At 36.4% G+C, this 17431-nt stretch overlaps 1 protein-coding gene across 2 annotated transcripts; it reads right to left on the bottom strand.

The window, feature by feature from the left end:
* Positions 1–3448: 3448 nt before the first annotated feature.
* On the bottom strand, positions 3449–16324 carry LOC112278861 (uncharacterized). Of its 2 annotated transcripts, none has more exons than XM_024512717.3 (37): positions 15905–16324; positions 14730–14837; positions 14356–14463; positions 14016–14132; positions 13678–13822; positions 13335–13585; positions 12834–13070; positions 12429–12502; positions 12158–12275; positions 11963–12046; positions 11608–11703; positions 11322–11423; positions 11156–11215; positions 10888–10983; positions 10584–10685; positions 10239–10352; positions 9826–9912; positions 9338–9466; positions 8918–9116; positions 8683–8814; positions 8421–8473; positions 8086–8169; positions 7908–7976; positions 7650–7726; positions 7360–7429; positions 7073–7222; positions 6857–6892; positions 6430–6574; positions 6106–6170; positions 5721–5786; positions 5480–5573; positions 5170–5206; positions 4970–5027; positions 4636–4746; positions 4440–4507; positions 4252–4318; positions 3449–4113 (listed from the first exon to the last, which is right to left on the bottom strand). In XM_024512717.3, exons 1-37 carry the CDS (start codon positions 15950–15952, stop codon positions 3916–3918), a joined length of 3855 nt encoding a protein of 1284 aa, XP_024368485.1. In that variant the 5' UTR covers positions 15953–16324; the 3' UTR covers positions 3449–3915. The 2 variants fall into 2 exon arrangements, with proteins under 2 accessions (XP_024368485.1, XP_024368484.1); XM_024512716.3 differs by having other exon boundaries at positions 8668–8814.
* Positions 16325–17431: the final 1107 nt, after the last annotated feature.

The following is a 17431-nucleotide window of genomic DNA, read 5'->3' on the forward strand; positions in this document are numbered from 1 at the left end:
TTTTCATTTTTAAAGAAAGATAACGTTGGATTTAGATGCAAATTTGTCTTAAAATTACAAGTTTAGTTTTTGTAGCTAAATATTCTAAAACGTTTGGATTTCTTTCATGGTCATATTTGCATTCTTGGAATATTTTATTGAATGTGATTTTTCTCCCTAAGATGTATGTAAAATATATATATATATATATATATATATATATATCACACAAGAAATTAAAAAACAACATTAAAGTTATTTATAAAATATTATAGTAACAAAAATAAAGATTGTGATAGAAGTAAGGTATGAGTCTAATTGCTGACTATTAAAACAAAGTTTTAGCACAAAAATTAGTATATACATATATATATATATATATATATAGATATGTACACACATGATAATTTATTACGGAAATTTAGATTAAGAATAATTATTTGACTTTAAGGTCAATGCTTGAAACATCATATGATGATAAAACATATGATGTATTTAAAATTCTCTCTTAATGATTTGATACTTTTAAATTGCTAAACACAATTACATATTTTAAAAAATATAACAAGCTGTACAAAATAACTTATTTACTTAAAAGCCACACAGTTGTATATTTATGCTTATGATGGATAAATTAAGTTGTAAAAATAATCATTATTTGACTGTTTTTAAGATGTCTAAAACCTTACTGTAGTTAATTAGAAGTTTAGATTTGAAGTATATATATATATATATATATATATATACTCTTTTATATATTTTTTAAAATTTTAAAATAAAAAGATTAAAAAATATTAATAAAGATTAATGAGTGTTTTGGTGCAATACAATAATTTTTGGATCAAAATTTAATAATTTTTAAAAAAAATTTGTTGAATTTCTTTCTAATATATAATAATATTTGGTTAGAGTGGATAAAATTTAAGTTGTATACAAGGTAAATGTACAAGGATTTAATATTTATTTTATTTAATTATTTATTTATCGTTTTAAGTGTATGTTTAATAATATAAAATCTTGAAAAAATAAAAACAAAAATACATGCTGATTTTATAACTACTTACCTATTAAATACTATTAAAATTATGTAAAGAATTTTTATATTTTAGATTTTTTAAATGCCATTTTTTTTAATATTTATATTTTTACAAAAATAATTTGGCTTTTAATTTCTAATATCTAACAATAATCTCCATACTAAAAGTTATTTGAAGCAGTAATATGGCTTTTTTTTGTTTTACCACCAAGGCTAAAATTAAATTTTTTTGACATAATTTGAAAAGAAAAATTATGCTACTAAATTATATATATATATATATATATATATATATATATATAATTTTTTTTCAATACAACTAAAAATTCTTTTATACTATTCTAAACCAACTTGCATAATAGTTTTACAAACATTATTAGTCTAGATTATTTTAAAAATTTCAAAAGTGTAATTTAAATAATTATTGCATATTTTTCTATAAATATATATATTGTATTTTCATAATTTTAATAAAAAATTTAAATTTTAAATGAGACATATTCTTTTTTTGATCTACTTTAAATTATGTTATATTTTATAATAATGGTATGTGATAATAATAAAGATAAAAAGCTTTTATTTGTTTATTAAGCAATCTCTCCAGAAATTATAATCAGCAAATCTAATCAACAGAAGTGGTTGCACTACAACAAAAGAATTATATAATTTGATTGAGTATTGTGAAAAAAAAACATTTATTGAGAAAATTAGTTTGCATAAGTGCTCATAGTATATTTTTTGAATTTACAATTACCAAATATTTTTCTTATTTGGTAACATTTTGGACAACAAAAACATCTTATTATCACCACAATCTATTAGTCTATATAAAGAATTAGTATAGCATTTATTTGTTTTATAGTATCTACAATTTATTGATATTTGGTCTCATATGTTTTATTGTGTTTCAATATATTGTTTCTATAATGTTCAATAATTGCAAGAGATTGTATTGCTACTACTATTGCAATCCCATCACATGCCACTTTGTTCAATATCTTTGAAACCTTTGGATTAAATAATTATTTTGATTGAGTTAAAATTAACTAAAAAAATATGTTGATTATGTTGTGGTGGCATTTGCAATGCCATATATATATATATATATATATATATATATATATTCTAATTTCAGTTTTACAAGTAATATATTTAGATTATTACAATATCTTAATATAATATATTTTTGTTGTGTTTGAGATAAAACAATCAATCTTTTATAAATATTTTTGAAACCATAAAATTAGACGACTTTTTTAGATACAATAATCTTATTTATATTTTAATGGTTTTAAAGTTGCTTATTGGTTGGTTTAAGAATATAAAATATTTTATTATCACTTGTCTTCTTGTCATCCACTCATCTATTTTCAAATAATAGATGAGCAACTTTGGAGGATATTAAAATAGCCAAGGGGAGTATCAAAATATTTATGGTGTAAAAATAGTGCAAGATTTTTCTTTAGTGAAATTATTCCATGAAGATTATAGACTTATAATAGAAGAATTTATATACTAGATCATGCTAGTTCACATGAAGCTCTTCTACAATTTGTCATCATTAGAAGTAAGAGGACCTTAGCACTTTAGTATATATTATTTTTTAAATTTAATTTTATAACTTTCTAAAGTATGTAAAATGAACTTGATGCCTTCAAATGTGAAAATACGAAATTTAATAGTAATAATTTAAAAATCATTTTGATATATATATATATATATATATATATTTATTTGTGTATTTCTTTATGTGTTGATTTAAAAAAAAATCAAATTTATTGTGAATGTAATGATATTTTTTGTTACAAACTCCCACAAGTTTCATCAATGTATATAGTTTTGTGGTGTTGCTAGTAGAGTTGTAGATTCTTATCTTTTGATAGAAGAACTGTATTAAATGTGTTTATATATATTCTTTGGATTGTAGTTTAGCAATTACAAGATAATAAGCTACATTAACAAATAAGGTGTTATAGTGTAGTATACTAGTGCCATCTTCATGTCCTCAATTCGGATTATGTTCGTTTGTTTGTTGTATAAGAGGATCTTTAATAAACAAAGTGATTTAAGTGACAACGATAGTTTCAAAGTAATTTTTAATAAGTTTCATCCAAATTTTTAATTTATCATTTTCTATTTTTCTTAGTGGTAAAAATATATATTTCAAGTATATCAAATCTTTTTTTGGATATGTATTCTTTTAAAATATAAAATAAGAGAATAAAAATTAACATAAAAAATAATGAAATAGTAGAAGAATATATGACTTGTTTTATTGATCTTTTAATATATTTTCTGAATTTTGATAAACAAAAAAATAGAGGAATTAAATTATTTAAAGTCAAGTTTAATTCATCATTGTGATTACAAAAATTATGAATTTTTTCCAAGGTAAATAATTGATAAATAAAAGGCATTTCTTGAGAGACAGTATTTAAAGCTGTTTTTCTAATAAACTTTTTATTCCACGTAACATTCAGGATTTCATTCTGATGCAAAAAACCACTCTATCTACAAAATTGTCATCGTGTTAAGGGAAGAGCATTCTGCACCCAATACCGACCTTGCTAGACAACATGAAGAAACTCAACAACCGCGCTTGCTTATTACAGACCTAATATAGCTGGAATCTGGAACAGACTAGTATACAAAATGAAGGCCATGATTCACAATATATAAGCCTGAAAGTGATGGATGCTAGGCAGTCACATAGTCCATGGATGAGGCGAATCAACCAGACAGGCAATGTAGTGAAACCCTGAAACACAAGGGAAGTGAGAAGATGCACTTTACCACCGATCACCTTCGTTCGTTTGCTCTCATTCCTCCTTCGACCATCGACAAAGAACGTTACCTATATCAGATAATTTACGCAAAATAATATGCACTTGTTGTTCCTTTTACTTTCCTGCAGAGTCGGTGCCTATTGAACCAGGCCGGCGAGTGGCGACAGATCGCCAGAAACGATTACACAGCGAAGGGAGTTTTTGCTCAACTAATGGGTCAGGACCTGCCACGCTCAACCAGACGGGCAAGAAAACAAGCCCGTGCAACGCGCCTAGAACAACCAGGCCAAGGTACATCCGGAAATAGTACACCTGGAAATTTACAATTTGAGGGATAAAATTAGCTCTCTTCTGCACAGGACTTGCAAGTTTTTCATCATGTACCCAGGTATAAAAGCAGCAGACAAGTTGTGGTAAGCTAAAAAGAAAGGAATGTAGGTGATCACTGACCTTAAAAATCTTAGACTGTGCGAAATTTAGCACCAAAACTCCCACCATTTTCGTAAGAGTAATTCCACTGCAGAAATTTAAAAAATTGGTTCTCAATGACTTCAACAACTTATTAATATGAACTTCACGCGAAAAAGCGGCTATGTTGGAGAAGATGCAATAACGTTTTTTTCTTTGGGGAAATGTACCTGAAGACTGGTTCTCCCATCAGAACAAGAGCTTTACTTGCTCTCTCTCCCTTATCTCCTGTGCTCATCTGCACACGCCGTATTTGATGACCCTAGCCAATGAGCTTAGATTACCAGAATTTCCATTTATTTATTGATGCAGGAAAACGAAGTATATCTTCGAAGGAAATCCCCAAAAAAGAATAGAGGTGCTTACAGTGAAGGCATGAGTGATGTGGACGCAAAACTCGACGGCAATGCCAGTAGCCATCACCAGGTTCACAACAGATATAGCATTAAGTTGGATGTTCCATATCACCATGAGGCCCTACAAACAGCGCAAAATAATCAGCAAGTTGAGAAAATTAGTAGTGTAAACCAAAAGTCACGACTGCATGATGTCTGGCTTTGACAGGCCAACTTACTCGATAGTTGGAAGATCTATTCATTCTTAAAGCAATATGCATACACGTGAAGTACCACATTCCTCAAAGCATGTAAATGGTAGGTGTATGGTGATTTTAGAAGAAATAGGAAGACATAAAACTCACCATCAGATCAACAATTATCATTGAGATGACAAATATGATAGTTATAGCCGTTGAAATACTGCACAACAGACACATGCAAAGTTCTCAGATTTAAAAACCTGGTAGTCCTAATTTTGGATTTTCCATCAGACACCAAGAAGTATCATGTCATTTGTAACGAAAAATGGTAACCAAAATCAAGGATTAGAGCAGTAACGAACCTCATGGTAATGACCAAGCAAACTACAAAAACAGCCGCTGCAAAACACGAGGAACCAGAACTAAGTTAAATTCCATTTCAAATTTGGTCTTAATAGGACAAGATTATATCCAAGTTTTCGCTCTTTACTGGAATACCACATGTACTGTACAACAAATGTATTCCGTACAATTCAAGTGCAGCTCACTCAATGCATTCAACACTATCCAATGTATTTGCAGTGATCATCTAAGGAAATATTGTGTCACCCTCAGCATTGTTTTTAAGTGAGTGGTTAAGCATGCACCAAAAGGAGCAACTGATGACTTTACCCAAAGCAACTGAGAGACCGAGAGCAGTAGTGTTCTTAATGTCCAGATATTGCTCAAAAAATATGTAGAACACTGAATAAGGAAACACCTCAATCTGCACAAGCAGCATTACACTTGTAAAACGGTAGAGTAATTTGAAAAACGTCGCTGTTATTATTTGAACAACCTTCAAGTCGTAGCATCATAATGAACATAAACAAGAACAGAAACAAATGCACTCAGGTGAATTATGACAACTTACGTTTAAAGACTTGGATATTTTCTTGGCGAAATTCTTCGCTGCACGAAGTGCATCAATAAAATCACTCTGCAACAAATTCAGTAAGGACCCAATTCAATGCCAATACCAACCAAGAGAAGATAAAAACTGGAGCAAGAAGACCAAGTTTCCAAAATAAAGAGAATGAAAACCAACACGAGATCCTTATTAACAACCCACCAATTCATGGCCTACAAACAAAAAATCCTCTTTCAGAATTTTTACTATATGTAATTCAATCATCGAATAGAACAACGACCCCACCCTCCATATCAACACTGTTAGAGCGAGGCCACCACTACAGTGAGAAATAGAGGGTATAATATCATGGGCCTATGCATACACTTATGAAAACTGGTCTTCATACCTGCTTGTTCAAAGGAGTGTGATACGAACGAAACTCGGATGCCTTTATAATCCCACTATCGTATCCTGGAGAGTTGTGATAATGCCAAATAACATGCAATATATTCCAGGATAAGAAAATTTCCGGGGTTCACCAATACACTCGGAAATATTTGTGCAAAGAAAAAGCACCAATAAATGACAGCACACAACAAGTATATGTGGGTAGATCCAGAGCCATCATTTGCGACATTTGGACATATTTTTGTGTTACAAGTTCACTCATCAGCGTCATTACTTCTGAAGTTGAGAGTATAGTAGAACAGGTGATAGTTGAGGTGAGTACCAGCAAGGTCAAGACTGTTTGTATAGGCTCCATGGCCGCCTTTGGAACAATCCGCAGAAGGAAGTGCGGCCAAAAACCATGGTAATTTGCTCCGAAATTGCTCAGTTGATGGTCGTCCTTCAACTAAATCCGATTGCAAGAAACACTGCACAAATTTTTGTTTATTCATAGAAAATATTAATTCATCAGCAGATCAACAAGGGCAAATTTGTAGGTCATAACAATATCATATATTAAAGCACTGAAATTGCAAAGGGACAGCGTCGAAAAATACTGAAGTACATGAAATGTTATTAGATCAACCCAAAAACAGCATTCAATAATCATCACAGAAAAGCACAACTGGTCCAGACTGAAGATCGAGGAAATCTACGAGTAAAGAAACCCTTCGGACTATTAATGACTAAAACTACGTTGACTGACTTACCGTAGTGCATTCACTACATGTGTTGTTTAGTCCACACTGTAAGCAAGACCACAAATTAGTATAGTACTTCAAATTTTGGTGAACAGAATACTTAATTAGGTCCATGTAGCGTTTATACCATTCATGTCCTATTGCACTCTAATTCCAAGTAACATCAACAACAAAAATCCTTAAACTTGAATCCCACTCGTATGAACCGATTGCAAGCTAGCGTACCTGATCAACTGGGGGGCAATAGCCTCCATCTTGAAATTTTCGGCAGCACCCAAAGGCGTTTGGTGACAGCCATATCAGGAAATCGTCCAACCAAGATGCAGCCGGTCGAGCGATGAAACTCGATTGAGGCGACAAAGCTGCTCTTGAGATCTATGAACAGAAAATGATTCACCTGTTTAGTACAAGTTCAGGAACATATGGTTGTCTCATTAATACTACTACATACAACTACGTTTGCAGTATTACACTCAGCAATTGAGTTTCTGCGTGGAGATTGAAAGGATTACCTCATTGAGCAAGGAGTTCGGATCACACTGATTGATGGAGCATAACTTGTTCGTCTGGTTGCTACCAATGCTGCAAATAGCCAAAGGATGTGTAAGAGACTTTCGCACATCAACACCAGAAATGCATGCACTTGGTACACCTTAACATTCGCTCTACCAAAGACAAACTGAAATCGTTTAACACTCTAATTCCTCGGTGATTTCAATTTATATGATGAATTTGAATTTCAACATTTTGAATGGTGAACAAAGCATGGTGAACAAACTGTAAGGAAATAGATTCCAAGAACCTGTAATTGTAATCCTTGACAACAAAGTATACAGGTGGTCCAACTCGAAGATACTCAGTTATATTGTCAAAATAGCCCTGCAAATCAATAATTGTGCTTTAGCGGCACGAGTAAATGGCATGATATGAAGACAACCACAGTGCATAGTGTATTTACAGTGCTGTACTGTTAATTTTAACCTTTACATCAATAGCATCAAGTTACGATGGTATAAAACGTGCACCCATCATGCAAGATGTGTAGCGATCATGCACAAACCTGAAGGTACGAATCACTTGGCAAAACAATCTTCTGTTCCAAACCGATTGAAATTCTTGGAATGACTGCCTGTATTCAAGAGAATAAGTGGAAACATCACACAAGCTGCCATTCCGAAGATAAGTTTGAAACTATCAATCTTATGCATCAAAGGACATAAGTGAGCGCAGCGACTTACAATACTAGCGAACAGCAAACCAAAGAAGATGGCCAAGACAGAGGCTTTTACTGCTGGAATACTCAAAAATGGAGCATGATAATTCTGCGGGTTGCACAAAATAGGAATCATTCAAGTGAGGTAAATACATTCTTCAAATAAATTTATTTTGGACGGGGCTCTCAGGATATCATAACAAATGTCATCATGTGAGTTTGCGCTACATCCACAATACTTGCATTCATAACCTCACAATAGTACTCATTGTCAGCGAGAGTAGTGGAATTGAAAAGCAGTGCACCAGTATATAAACAAATACCAAAGAACAAAGAAAGGTTGCCATCTGAAAACTGTACCTTCATGTATCGCTGACGCAAACCAGGATTATGACGTTGCTCATTTGGTAATCCTGAATTAAAGAATATTTGGAGTCTTAGCAGTCAACTTCATACAAGCGAAAAAACTTTTTCAATCCTGGTTCTGAGGGATTGGGCGCATCCTCTGTAAGTTGCTTCATATGATGCATTAGACTTCAACCACAAGGCTTTGAAAATTGGAACAATTGTCTGTTTTGATTTCTACTCTATTGGAGAAAAATCTCACCCAATGAAACGTCACCTGGTTCCTTTCTTCCAACATGAATGCAGGGAACGCAGTCTACACGACCACTTTCACTTCTGCGGAAATCGAGAGTAAGAACAGCCACGAACGCAGTGATTTGTAGCAGGTAATCCAATAACACCGCTACCGCTGCAATTTACATCCAGAATGAAATCAGATGAAGGTTACACAGCAGCACATAAATTTGTAGAACAAAAGTCATTACAACAAAAGCTTCGGTAAGAACTAGTACCTGCAAAGAGAGAAAACACTCTACAAGCAGGCATAGGGGTGGAGATTCCCACAGTGAAAGCCAGAACCTCAGCTACGCTTGCAAGAGTGATAGAAGGACCCACTTCTGCTAGGGCGAGCCCTACACGAGTCTCTAAGTTTAAATTGAGGTCTTGACGTTTTAAAGCATGTACTAAGATGCACATATTGTCCACACCAACCTGCCAGTGAAGGAAGAGCGCACATGAACCCATTGGAAAATGAATTCAATCTTTTAAATAAATACACCGTAACAAATAGTGCGAAACTTCTGCTTCTCCTAGTCATGACAAGGCTTATGTAGCTGGACTTGTCCCCGTCCAAAAATCCACCCACTCAAACGAAGGGCTTACATACAAACGAACAAATGAATGGCCGAGGTAGAGAAAGTAACATCACATACCGCAAGAACAAGAAATGGAATGACCTCCACAATGATTAATGTGGAGTGAACTCCAAAATAACTGCAAAGCCCAATGGATCCAAGTACTGAGAAAGCCACGATGGCCACTCCTACGAATCCTAGTAATACCTTTGAAGAAATCCAACAGACATAGATGTAGAAAATGTATCAGTATTCGTTTGGCGGATTATCTTTCGATCTGTCCAACTAGAATTTTCTTTCCGTCTTTCCACATGTTGTGCGCCATATTTTGATTCAAAGTATGCATCACGATGAAGTGAGGTTTTCCGCACTCAATGGCAACAAACCATCGTAATAAATGCTAGGTGAAAATCTACAGACCTTAACTACCGTAACAGTGGATAGCCAAAAACGAAATCACTGCATCATATCCAATTAATTCTGTGGATTCAAAAGAGCTGTGGCCTCTAGAAAATTCCTTACGCCCCAAAAGAGATAGCAAAAAACACATCAAGGAGTATTTGTACCTTAGAAGTCACGTAAAATGGAGCAACAGAAGGATTCCAATCTCCTAACGTAAAGGCAATGTACACAAACATTACAAGATAGCTTATCTGCCAAAAACATGCACACAAAAACAGATTTTCAGTGTTGTGCATCAATCCACAAGTACCATTAACACTTGCCACAATCACCACCATCATCAGGAGGCCAAGTGACTTGGTTCTGAAGCAACAAAACAATGAAGTCATGGAACAGATGCATGCTACAGGTAGAGGGCCTTAAAATTTGTACAAGTCAAACTATAAATATCATATTACGTTGATACATCAGAAACAAAAACGTTCGAATTGGGCAAGAGATGATCCACACTGATGCTTATGCACAGAGCATAACTGCAGATAGTTTAATAAGGAATAATAGGTCACGATTAACTTACTCCAATTGTCAGAGCATCTGCATAGCTTTCTCTTTTCAGCTCTGCCTCAATTGAACTCTCAGAAGAATAAGAAAGGGTTAAGTTATTTGCTATTGCCATTCCCACAATCTCTTCCTGAGAAAATACACAATTTTGAGTGTGAGTACCTTATTGTGAATACTTAATAATACTTTCTGGAGTAATATGTTTCATGATGTCAAGGTTCATACATAGCCTTGTGTTTGTGGGACAAACGACGCAAGAGATAGAACATGTCAATATAGACAAAAAGGTGATCATCGTGCAAAATGTTTAAATCTCTTAATGAGACTGCACCCAAGGGGCAAATAGGAATAAGTCAAATACCTTAACAACGCGAATAAATTCATTTTCCCAGGCTATGGCAGCAGCATTTCCCTCTCCTGAAACTGCATTTATAACTGGATAAGTCACCACCAAAGCTGTAGCCTGTAAGAAACGGCAATCACTATCAGGACAAAAGGATGATGAATAAGGTTAAGTACAAAACTATCAGCACGTGAAGTTACAATAAACTGAGGACGATTGATTAGATAATGTTAGCAGAATGCAGTCAAACCAATTTAAAATACTGATAACGAAAACGCTAAAATAAGAATCCACAGCAATCACGGATGGATGATCAAATGACCTGGGTATAGTTATTCCCTGTAAAACCACCCAAAATGGTGGTAGGATCTACTGGTCCACCGAAAGCACTGAGACAGGTCTCAGATGATGAATAGTACTGCCATAACCACCATACAACTACTTCACTGCCATGTATAGACGAAAACAGTAACTAAAGTGTTCCTAACAAAAATTGCAAGGACATTGTCAACGTCTAAATACATTCCATGTGGCCCAAGAAAACGTGCTTGGAGACGAAGAAAAAATTAGGAAATTCTGTGGTGTTATACCTGGAAACAGAACTCTGCGTGAGAGGCATCCTGAAATGTACTAACATTCATTTGGTAGTACTGCAGATTTTAACAATAAACCGGTAATACGTTAGTTTTCAAGTACAAAAACACACAATCGGAAAAAAGTGGCAGCCAGACTTAAGAGAAATAGAAAAACTCACACCTGTAGTATACTTTGAGTCGCGCACGGTGTTCCTAGAGGCTTGAGACAAATATCTTGAAGGGAGATCAGTTTTCCAGAGTGGTTCCCTCGCACATTGTCAACCTACACAAAGGACAAAGTAGAAAGCAAGTCTTGTAGGGCTTAGTGTTCAAAACGAATAATATATACAGAGCATTAGGCTCCACAACATTCGGTGATGCTAGTATGTGTCTCCTCAGCAAGAAATGCAGAAAGAAATTGCAGAATAAGAGCATGTGAAGAAAGATGGTAATTGTCGACATCAGACCTTCTCTTGAAGGTCGAAAAGAAGCTTCAAATTAGCGTCTGTCACAATACTTGGTGGAGGCGAATCCTTGCTTCCTGGAACTGTTGCCAGAATGAGCTGCACACCAAAAATATCAGGCAATTGACAATCATAACTGGTGATTGCAGATAATACAAATATCTTTACCATATGCATAAGAGAATTACATCCCAGAATAGTTGGAGTGCAATGAAATCAAAGTTACGAATCTAAGGTGTACATATTTAATATCCCAGAATAATTAGAGTGCAAATAATTTCAAACAGATACTTCAATACGAATCTAAGGTGTACATATTTAATTGCAGAAATTATATGTAAACATGAAAGTTTCGTACCTGTTCAATTCTATAGAAGGGCGCTAGGTGGCTGTCGAAAAACTTTTTTTCTTCTGCAGCCTTACTTCCATAACTTACCCAAAGCTACAAAAGGACATTCCACAAACTGTATCGGATGACCAATCTTCTAAAACCTCACGATTAAGCAACAGCGCGAAGACTGAGCTATAAAATGTGGTGAAAGCGTCACATTACCTTTTCTGGACGTGTCTCAACGCGAAGGCGGATCAAGCCCAAACAAAGAACTACTGTTATTACAATAGCGATTGCCAAGACCTTCTTCGTATTGTAGGCGACCAACTCCCCATATATTCTGTATATATTCAAACACTTCGAATCAAAATACAGTACTCCGAGGAACTTACAAGAATGGTCAGAAGTGCAGAAAATTTCTTAAATCAATCTACAGTGGAAACAGATCTGATATAAATTAAAGAACTGGGGCAGCAGGAAAGGCTCAGAGCACCTGAATCTGTTGGACAAGAAAGTTACCATGAAAGGTGCTCCTGCTCCTGCTAGCCGAGATACGGCTTCATTTTCCTAAATGTAAAAGGAATCGTGTTCAGTTAGAGTCACGAAACTTGATAATTGCAATTTAACCAGCTGAAGACATGTGCCAAAATATACAACCCGAGTAAGAATTGTTATCTACCACATGTAACGGCGCAGGATGTGGACATATGATACATTGACGTAATCTCGCTAGCCACAACTACTTAAGTGAGGGTTGTACGCTGCACCACGATTTAAATAATAATGAAATTCACATCCGTTCGAAATCAGTACGAAAAGCTACAGTGAGCCTCTTGTAAAATGTTGATACCATAAAAACTGAAAGTATAACATAGCAAGAAAATGTGTAGACCTGCACCTTAGCTGGATGATTTTGATGCTTTGGATCAAGTCGGTCTAATTCATTAGGAGAGCGAATTTGAGAATCAACATCAGTTTGCTGTGCTTTGTTAGCTAGATCACTTTGAGCATCTGGGTTGAGTCGCTCTTTCGAACTCATTTCCTTCCGTGGTGAGCGGAACATCAACCACCAGCCCAATATGATGACCACAAGGCATCCGTAAAGTATGATCACGGCCAGAGTCAAACATGCAACCTGCACGATAAATCAGAGGTGATTGTAAAAGAGTGATAATGAAGCCCTGAAAGTTGCTTGTAAGATTTAAAAGAAACAAAAAAGCTACTATAAATCCCGAAAGATACCGACATCACATGAGTCACAATGATATCGTGAGTGATATTTGAAGATAACTGAGAATCCGCAAGTGAGCTAACTGGTCACAAATTAATACCATAAGCAATCAGATTCGCATGTTAAAACACCAATGCAGCACGAGAACAGAAATCCTTCAATAAATACCTGGGATCCGGCAATTTGAACATGACATCCTTTAGTTTCAGAGGGAGCAGGTGGATTTGGCTCAGCACAGCTGTTCACCAAGGGACAGTCCCCACACGAACATTCGAAGGAAGGATCGGAGCACGCAATAACGGAAGAATTGAAAGGCGTTACTGCAGGATTGCCTTCCTTGACATCAGTGCGGAAACTGATCGGATAAGGGGAGCCTGGTAAAGAAGGAGCAGCTTCTTTACCCATAAACGCAAACCACTCTGGACCACCAACACATGTTAGTCAGATGTTGAGTAAGAAAAGAGTCACAACTTAATACACTCTAGGCTACACTAGAAGGACTGAAATGTACCCGAGTAATTTTGAGCGCCCCCTCCAATAAAGTCCATGGAACGAATGTTCATGGAAGTGAACTTGACATCCTTGCACGAGTCATAAAATTTGCGACCATACTCGTCGGTGATAAAGAACTCAAGAGCAGCAACGGCATTATTTGCCTGTCCTTGCGCCACACAAATCCACGTACGATGTTAAAATGAGCTTCGACACAAAGCAAATTTAATCCAGAGTATCCTGACATCAACCCGTTTCCACAACTGCAAAAGACACCTTTACACTGTCAAGCAAACAGCACGATTTTAAAATAAATTAGAACATGAACATTTCGTAAATTCAAAGAATAGCACTCACCCCATTGACAGCAGTTACATTAAGAAAGGAGCCTTGGTTAGGGGAGCACGAGAATTCACAGAAGAAGTTGAGGAAATTCCGCAAGCATGCAGGACATCCAGTGAGAAAAGGAACAGCCTGCCAAGGGAGATAGGACCAATATATCTACGTCAGATCGAAACAGGTGACTACAAATGTTCTAAATAACTGTGTCTAAAAGATACGAATATCTTCTAAGACATACTAAGGAAGGGAATATATTGCAAACATTAAAATTGCTCATTTTAAACCGAAAAGAGGCACGTAGATCACCAGACGCTGCAACAGCGTTGTAACCAACAAGGCAATAAATGGGAAAGACCTGCTGAACGTTAGACCGCAATAAGTTGAATTGAGTCGGTGTGCAACAGACATCTCCAACGATCGTGGGACACAGGCTTTGTAGTTTAAGTGAAAAAGCTCTATCCGGCTGAAATGCGACAAAAACAACTGGTCAAAAAAAATTCTATGAAGATATTGAGACTATTCGGCAAAATAGCACATGAAAAATATCACAGGCATATAGTATTGAGAAAACGAACACCCAGACGCTTGAATAACTGAAATTAAAGAACAGATATTCTCCACAGTGGCAACAGGAAGCAGCAACTTATAAAACATAAATGTGAAGAGACTAAGGTCTAAAAATTCACCGAAACTGAATGATGAGTCAATACAATGTGCGAAGAATCTTACAGTGACTGCGGGAGAGGGAGTTGCACAATTGAGTGGTTTCCCATCGGTTCGATTTCCACAAATATCATACATAGCACACGTGTCAAGCCCCAACACTGGAGCTGCGGCCTGAAGCCCAGCCAACCCACAAAACCATTATACTGAGAACTTGAGTATTTTCACGTAATTGCACTAATATAACAGATTACAATTATGTTAAGTAAAATAATATAGAGCCACAGCTCTGAATATAGTCTTTGAGACTATGACGATGCAGATTGGTCAAGAAGAACAGGAAATCTACTTCCTACAATGCCAACTTAAGCATTATGAGGCGTAATAAAAATTTGTGTTATTCCCACCACATGTCTTGGATCCCATCTTCTGCATACCCATAGCACGATACGAAGCCGCAAAATTATACCACCTGATGTAAGGTTGATACACCATCTCATTATACATGAGTTGCAGAATACCCTAAATAACTCGGCTCATTCTCCCATATTCTCTGTGGCTAGTGTCAGTGAGATTGTAAAAAAACAACTGAAAATACTTCTGCAGGGTTTCTACAAATCTTGAGCTCTCAAACGAGACAAGGACAAGTTCAAACGGTTTATCAAAGCTTTTGCGTTACCGACCAGATGATTCGGGTGAAGAGTATAGTAAAGAGAACAATTACAGTCTCATTCCTATGAGAAGGAAATATTCCCACCTAGTGCATTGGGACATGGACCCTTAATGCGACATCCACTATTCTCAGATCTCTATGCTACTCAGGAGCGATATGTATTCCACGAGTCCAGCGACCCTGTGGCTCACTAAATCACAAAATTTAAAGGTATTCTAGCAACATGAATTAGGTTCATTATTGATAAAACTCGGCGATAGTAATCCACGGAGACTTCACATTGTGTTCACAATTACTGGTTTGCAGAGTTTGAAGATGACTAGTCTCCTGAAAGACGATACAGCGGGTGCTGCAACTTAATGATCGATCCATTCAAGTCATCGCCAAAACCTCCATAAGCTTCTAATCTTGAAGGTTCAAGCGATGGCTACTCTAGTAACGCCTACAGTGTCTAGCAATTACAACTTCGCTGGTGGTAATTTCCTCCAATGTACATGAAAAACAGCGTCAGTGAAACTAGTTCCTATGATTCAAGTAGTTTTCAAACCACAAAACGTCATCGAAGTACCTGGATGAGGAGAAGAAGGCCAAACGCTAACCAGCCAGCCATTCTCATGGCTACAAAATCCTCGAAATTCTTCGCTGATTAGCACTAAACCCTAACTATTATCCATGAGGATTTCGCTATCGACAGCGACTTCGCCTTCCCTCTGCCCGTCCACAATTCCGCCCTCCTAATTCATGAGCTCAATGCAACACTCTCATCTAATCACCCCAAGCGAACTCGGATAATCGTCAGAACCAAAAACTCCACACAGAATTCGAGTCGACACCACCTTCGGCATGACTTGCATGCGAAAATGCCGGAACCAACCCGGCATCCTTTACATTATTTATAGCGGAGTCGACCACCACAGTGATTCAACCGGTCACATACTACCTGGTCGAACTTCCACATATACCAACTACTCAATCAATAATAGCAAAAACCAGAACATATTCTGCCGGCATTCTCGACAGGACAACTACGCAATAAACAGTTGCTTTGCTCGATCCCCAACTTCGAAGTCTTAAAATAAAATAAAAAAACCAGGAGAAGACTCACATCGAGTGTATACAACAGTAACTTTCAAGCTCCGATCATGATTTGCATCATTGCATCCGAATGACAGCTAATTCATGCACTTAATGGTACTATTTAAGAACTGACAGCTCGTGGGAAAACGAGACACGCAAACAGCGTTTTTATGGGCTCGCTGGAGGTCCTTAATGTCCGTGGCTTTCTCCTCCAGACATGCAAGTGGAAGGACGAATACTGCATGCACTGGTTTTAGATGTAGAGGCTAGCCCACGAGATATCTGATAAGCCTTGGGGGCATCGATTGTTCTGGTAACCAACAAGTGAAGGTGTTGACGCTGAACGCAACCAACGATGTTTCAAATTTTTGCGGACAGCTGGAAATGAGACGCATTGCACATCAGCTCTGCAGATCCAGACAGCTGGATGCAGCCACGACAACTACAATGCACGACAGGCTGGGATGGCGTGAATCGCTTGATGGGAGTTGGTGCTGTTGTCTGAATCATTGCAAATCAGAGTCCGTGCAAATCAAGAGTTTTTGTACAAATCGTGGATGTAGACAATCCGACCCCTGTCCTTTCTGCCTCCTTAATGGTTGCATTCAGAATCTATTTCATTACTAACTATGGCCGTATAGCTAGGACCACCGTATGGGCTAATACCCCACTAGATGCACTGGCAAGTGGATATAAGCCATTTGATACAAGCTGGGGTAATGATAATATAATATATATTCGGCAGGGTAGACAAATTAGATGGCTTCCCTCGCGTCACCACCACATCGCAAGAATAGATCCTCAGTGACAATGAGGCTGTAGCATATACTCTTTAGGGTCCAATATCGAGTCATGTTTGGTGGGATTCCTCAGTCCTGGATGTTTCAATAATGGCGTGATCGTTCAAACTAAGCCAAGTTGTTCCTTGTTTCAGCACTTCGTCCGCAGAACCCCGTTCAATTTTTGACAGTGAGAACGACTCCGCTTCTTAAAGAGTGGTCGGTATCACGTTCAATCC

This window comes from Physcomitrium patens, chromosome 2, assembly GCF_059467195.1.
Source record: "Physcomitrium patens ecotype Gransden chromosome 2, ASM5946719v1, whole genome shotgun sequence".
NCBI classification, from domain to species: Eukaryota; Viridiplantae; Streptophyta; class Bryopsida; order Funariales; family Funariaceae; genus Physcomitrium; species Physcomitrium patens.

Bases quoted from the DNA above. Each gene is read 5' to 3' on its own strand.
- LOC112278861 (XM_024512716.3), bottom strand. From the start codon at position 15,952: ATGAGAATGGCTGGCTGGTTAGCGTTTGGCCTTCTTCTCCTCATCCAG. The intron at 11,424-11,607 runs GTCTGATGTCGA...TCCTTTGTGTAG, and splicing joins TTTTCGACCTTCAAGAGAAG to GTTGACAATGTGCGAGGGAA. The intron at 7,223-7,359 runs GTAATCCTTTCA...TTCTGTTCATAG, and splicing joins CGAACTCCTTGCTCAATGAG to ATCTCAAGAGCAGCTTTGTC.